General features: G+C 47.9%; 1 protein-coding gene across 1 annotated transcript in view; it reads right to left on the bottom strand.

Annotated features, from left to right (window-relative positions):
• LOC114071724 (DNA topoisomerase I, mitochondrial-like) overlaps positions 1–4,088 on the bottom strand; it is a 20,945-nt gene that overhangs the window by 10,768 nt on the left and 6,089 nt on the right. Inside the window, exons 9-10 of the mRNA XM_027909579.1 lie at positions 3,523–4,086; positions 1,509–1,624 (exon numbers count right to left, since the gene is read on the bottom strand). Of these exons, the coding sequence (XP_027765380.1) occupies positions 1,509–1,624; positions 3,523–4,086 (680 nt within the window). The remainder of the gene's footprint in view (positions 1–1,508; positions 1,625–3,522; positions 4,087–4,088) is intronic.

The raw sequence follows: 4,088 nt of genomic DNA on the forward strand, positions 1-4,088 counted from the left end.
GGATCAGCATCCAGAGCTCTTGGCACAGTGGGATGTTCCTGAATCCCATCCATTCCAGGAGCCAGGACCCTGATTGGAGAGAGGTTTCACCCCATCCATGCAGATGGAGCAACCATGGGACGCTCCAAGCTGGGCAAGACAGAGGCAAGAGCCTCTCCTGCTCGCCCAACAGATCCAAGAATCATGGAATGGTTTGGGTTGAAAGGGATTTGCAGTTCCAAAAGCCCTGCCCTGGGTAGGGACACCTTCCACTATCCCAGGTTGCTCCAAGCCCTGTCCAACCCAACCTTGGACACTTCCAGGGATCCAGGGGCAGCCACAGCTTCTCTGGAAAGAATCAGGGATCATTTCTCTGGGGTTCTCCAGGTCTGGGATCACTTCTTGGAGGTGCCCAAGCCACCACCACCCTCTCCTGAGCTCTTTGGCCAGAGAGCCACGGGGAAACCAAGGAACACCATGGTTTATCCTAAGAATTATTTGGAAACAGCTTTCCTAGGCAAGCTGGAGGAAGAGCAACCTGCAGAGCTCCAGGGGATGGTGGAATCCTACCTGGCCCCCCCGGGTTTTGGGGTTCCTGGACTGCAGGCCATGGTGGGTCACCTTAGAGCACCCCTGTGACAGCCCACGTGTACCCCATGGTCCCTTCCTACTTGGGCTCGTTGCCTGTCCCCAAATATTTTTCCATCCAGGAATGGTGATGATTTTTAAGGAAACGAGCCAAGATTCGAAGATCCCAGGCCAAAGTCACCATCCTCCACCCACCCAGCACACGGGTGGATCTCCTACCACCTCAGAGGTCACCGAGAAGGTTCAAACCCTGCCGGGGATCCTCCTCACAGATCCAAAAAAAAAAGGTCTCTGACAGCCCCATGGATGTCCCAGCAGTGCCCTCTGGTGTCTCCAGACACCTCATCTCCCAAAATTGGCCTTTTTCCTACTACAAAAAAAAAACATGGGAAGCCCCAGGGATGGAGCTGAGGAGCACCAAGACCCCCAGGGAATGTGGTCCCCTCCCATCTTGGCCAAGCCCCAAGGTCCTTGTTGCCTCCTTGCCTGGATCCATCAAAAACGAGTCCAGGGCTGAAGCTGAGAGCAGGGAGAAGACAATCCAGCGGGAATGGGAGGAAAACAAGGACAGCAGAGCTCTGGATCTGTCCTGGATCAGCCCCTCGGTGACCCTGAGTTGCTGCAAGTGATCCTTGGTGACATCAGGAGCCACGAGCAGCTCAACTAAATCCTTAAACAACTTGGGGGGGAGTGGGGCAAGTGACGTGTAAACTCCTGGTTTTCCAGCTTGTGGGGAAAAAACCCGGATGAGCTTCAACTCCTCCTGAAAACTCAACCCCAAAATGGACCTTCATGAGGAAAAATGACCCTCAGGGGTGGGAAAAAAATAAAAAATGACCCCTGGGGTCAACTCCTCAAGAACCCCATAACTCCTTCCACCTCCAGCTTCTACCAGCAGTTGGAGGCTTTATCCCACGGGATATTCCTCTCCCATTCCTTACCATCGTAATAAAACCTCACGTCCTCGGGAAGGGGCTCATAAAGTGGGGCAAAGTAGGGCCCCTTGTGCTCCAGCTGCGTCCACTTCACCCCATCGTCCTTCTTCTCCTCTTCCCACCTGCAGGAGACACCGAGAGGGACCCGTGAGAACATCCCACACCCCACAGGGACCTCGGGGGGAAGTTGCAGATCCCACAGGATGCTCCAAGTCGGCACAAATCGCAGGTGAAATCCTGTTTTCCCTGGCCTTGCCTCGGTTTTCCTCGTTTGAGACCAGGGAAACTGCAATGGAATTCAGGGAAAGGGGTTTGGAGGAAGGGGGTGGTGATGGGGAATCCAGGGAAAGGGGGTGGTGATGATGGGGAATCCAGGGAAAGCGGCTGGTGATGATGGGGAATCCAGGGAAAGCGGCTGGTGATGATGGGGAATCCAGGGAAAGGGGGTGGTGATGATGGGGAATCCAGGGAAAGCTGGGGATGACGGGGAATCCAGGGAAAGCTGCTGGTGGTGATGGGGAATCCAGGGAAAGCTGCTGGTGATGATGGGGAATCCAGGGAAAGCTGCTGGTGATGATGGGGAATCCAGGGAAAGCGGCTGGTGGTGATGGGGAATCCAGGGAAAGGAGTCTGGAGGAAGAGGATGGTGATGGGAATCCAGGGAAAGGCGTTCGAGGAAGGGGCTGGTGATAAGGAAGAGAGAGAAAGGTATCTGGAGGAAGAGGCTGGTGATGGGAATCCAGGGAAAAGTGTTTGAGGAAGGGGATGGTGATGGGAATCCCGGGAAAGTTGTCTGGAGGAAGGGGATGGTGACATGGAAGGATTCAGGAGAGTGAAAGGACTTTAATGATCATCTCATTCCATGGGAAGAGACACTTCCCACTATCCCGGGTCGCTCCAAACCCTGTCCAAATCCACCCTGAGCAATTCCAGGGATGGGAATTCCATTCCTCTGGGAAAAGCTGGGCCTGTTCCTCAGGATCATTTTGAACTTTGGATTTTAATGCAAATAATGTTTTCAATCATCTCCCCCCCAACCCTCCGCTAGAGCAAATGGGATCTGCAAGATTCCAAGATTCAAAATAAATTAATCAATTGATTAATCAATCAAATTTCAAATTTAATATTAAAAAAAAAAAAGTGTCAAAACAACCTGGAAAAAAAAATCAAAAAAATATGAAAAGGGGGAAAAAAACCAGGTCAGGGATAAAAAAAGAGGGTTGTAGGAAAAGGTGGATTTTGCCAGAAAAACACAGGGGGAAAATAAATATATTGAGGAAAAATCAACAGGCTACAGCAATTTCGGATGGGAAATGTGGAGGGATAAATCCAGTGGGGTAAAAGGCGGATTTTCACACAAAAATACAGGGAAAACAAAAATATTAAGGGAAAAATTAACAAGCAACAGGAATTTTAGATGGGGAATGTACTAAAATTCAACTAAAATTGAATTTTCACTCTTTTCCCCAAAGAAATAAAACTCAATTTTCAGTTTTACCCTAAAAAATAAAACTCAAAATTCAATTTTCACGGTTTTGCCTTAAGAAATAAAAACTAAGATTGAATTTTCACATGTTTATCCAAAGAAATAAAACTAAAATTCAATTTCCAGTTTTAGACAAAGAAATAAAAACCTCAAAATTCAATTTTCACACTCTTGCCTTTAGAAACAAAACTCAAAGTTCAATTTTCAGTTTCACCCTAAAACATAAAACTAAAAATTTCATTTTTTACCCCTTTACCTTAAGAAATAAAACTCAGTTGTCACAATTTTACCCAAAGAAAACAAATTCAAAATTCAATTTTCACACTTTTGCCCTCAGAAATAAAATTCAATTTTCAGTTTTACCCTAAAGATTAACATTCAACATTTGATTTTTACTCTTTTAACTTATTCAATTAACTATTCAATTAACTAATTCAATTTTCCCCACTTTCCCCCAGAGAAATCAAACCCAAACCCCCCCAAACCATCCTGCTCAGACCTCCCCGGGTCCCCCAAATCCCACGGAATATTTACCACTTCCACTTGTTTTCCGCCTCTTTCTCCTCCTCTTTCTGCGCCTTCTTGTTGCTCTTTTCTCCTCCTCCTTCCTGAGTTTTCCTTTTCCTGCTTTTCCCTGGAGTCTCCTCCTCTTGGCTCTTCTTCTCCTCCTTCTCTTCCCCCTCGGGCTTTTTCTTCTTGCTTTTCTTCTTTTTCCTTGGCTCATCTCCCTTCCCTTCCTCTTCCTGCTCCATCCCCATTCTCCAGGTCTCTCCCAACTTTTCCTCCCTGAGCTCTTCCTCCTCCTTGACTCCTTTTCCATCTCCACTTCCCTTTCCCACCTCGTCTTTTCCCTCCCTTTCACTTCCCGCTCCTTCCTCCTCCATCTTTTCCACCTCTTGCTCCTTTTCCTCTTCCGACACTTTTTCCTTCTTTATTCTCTTTTTTCCCACCTTTTCCACCCCTTCCACTTTCACCTTCTTGTGCTTCTTGGCCTTTCCCTTCTCCTGCTTTTCTCTCCCATCCCCCTGTCCCTGAAATCTGCTGCTTTTCCCTCTTTTGGCTCTTCCCTGTTCCTCTTCCCAATTCCTGCCTCCCTCATC

Source organism: Empidonax traillii, unplaced genomic scaffold (genome assembly GCF_003031625.1).
Source record: "Empidonax traillii isolate 1590-97213 ecotype Southwest subspecies unplaced genomic scaffold, ASM303162v1 scaffold2231:size98615, whole genome shotgun sequence".
Classification (NCBI taxonomy): Eukaryota; Metazoa; Chordata; class Aves; order Passeriformes; family Tyrannidae; genus Empidonax; species Empidonax traillii.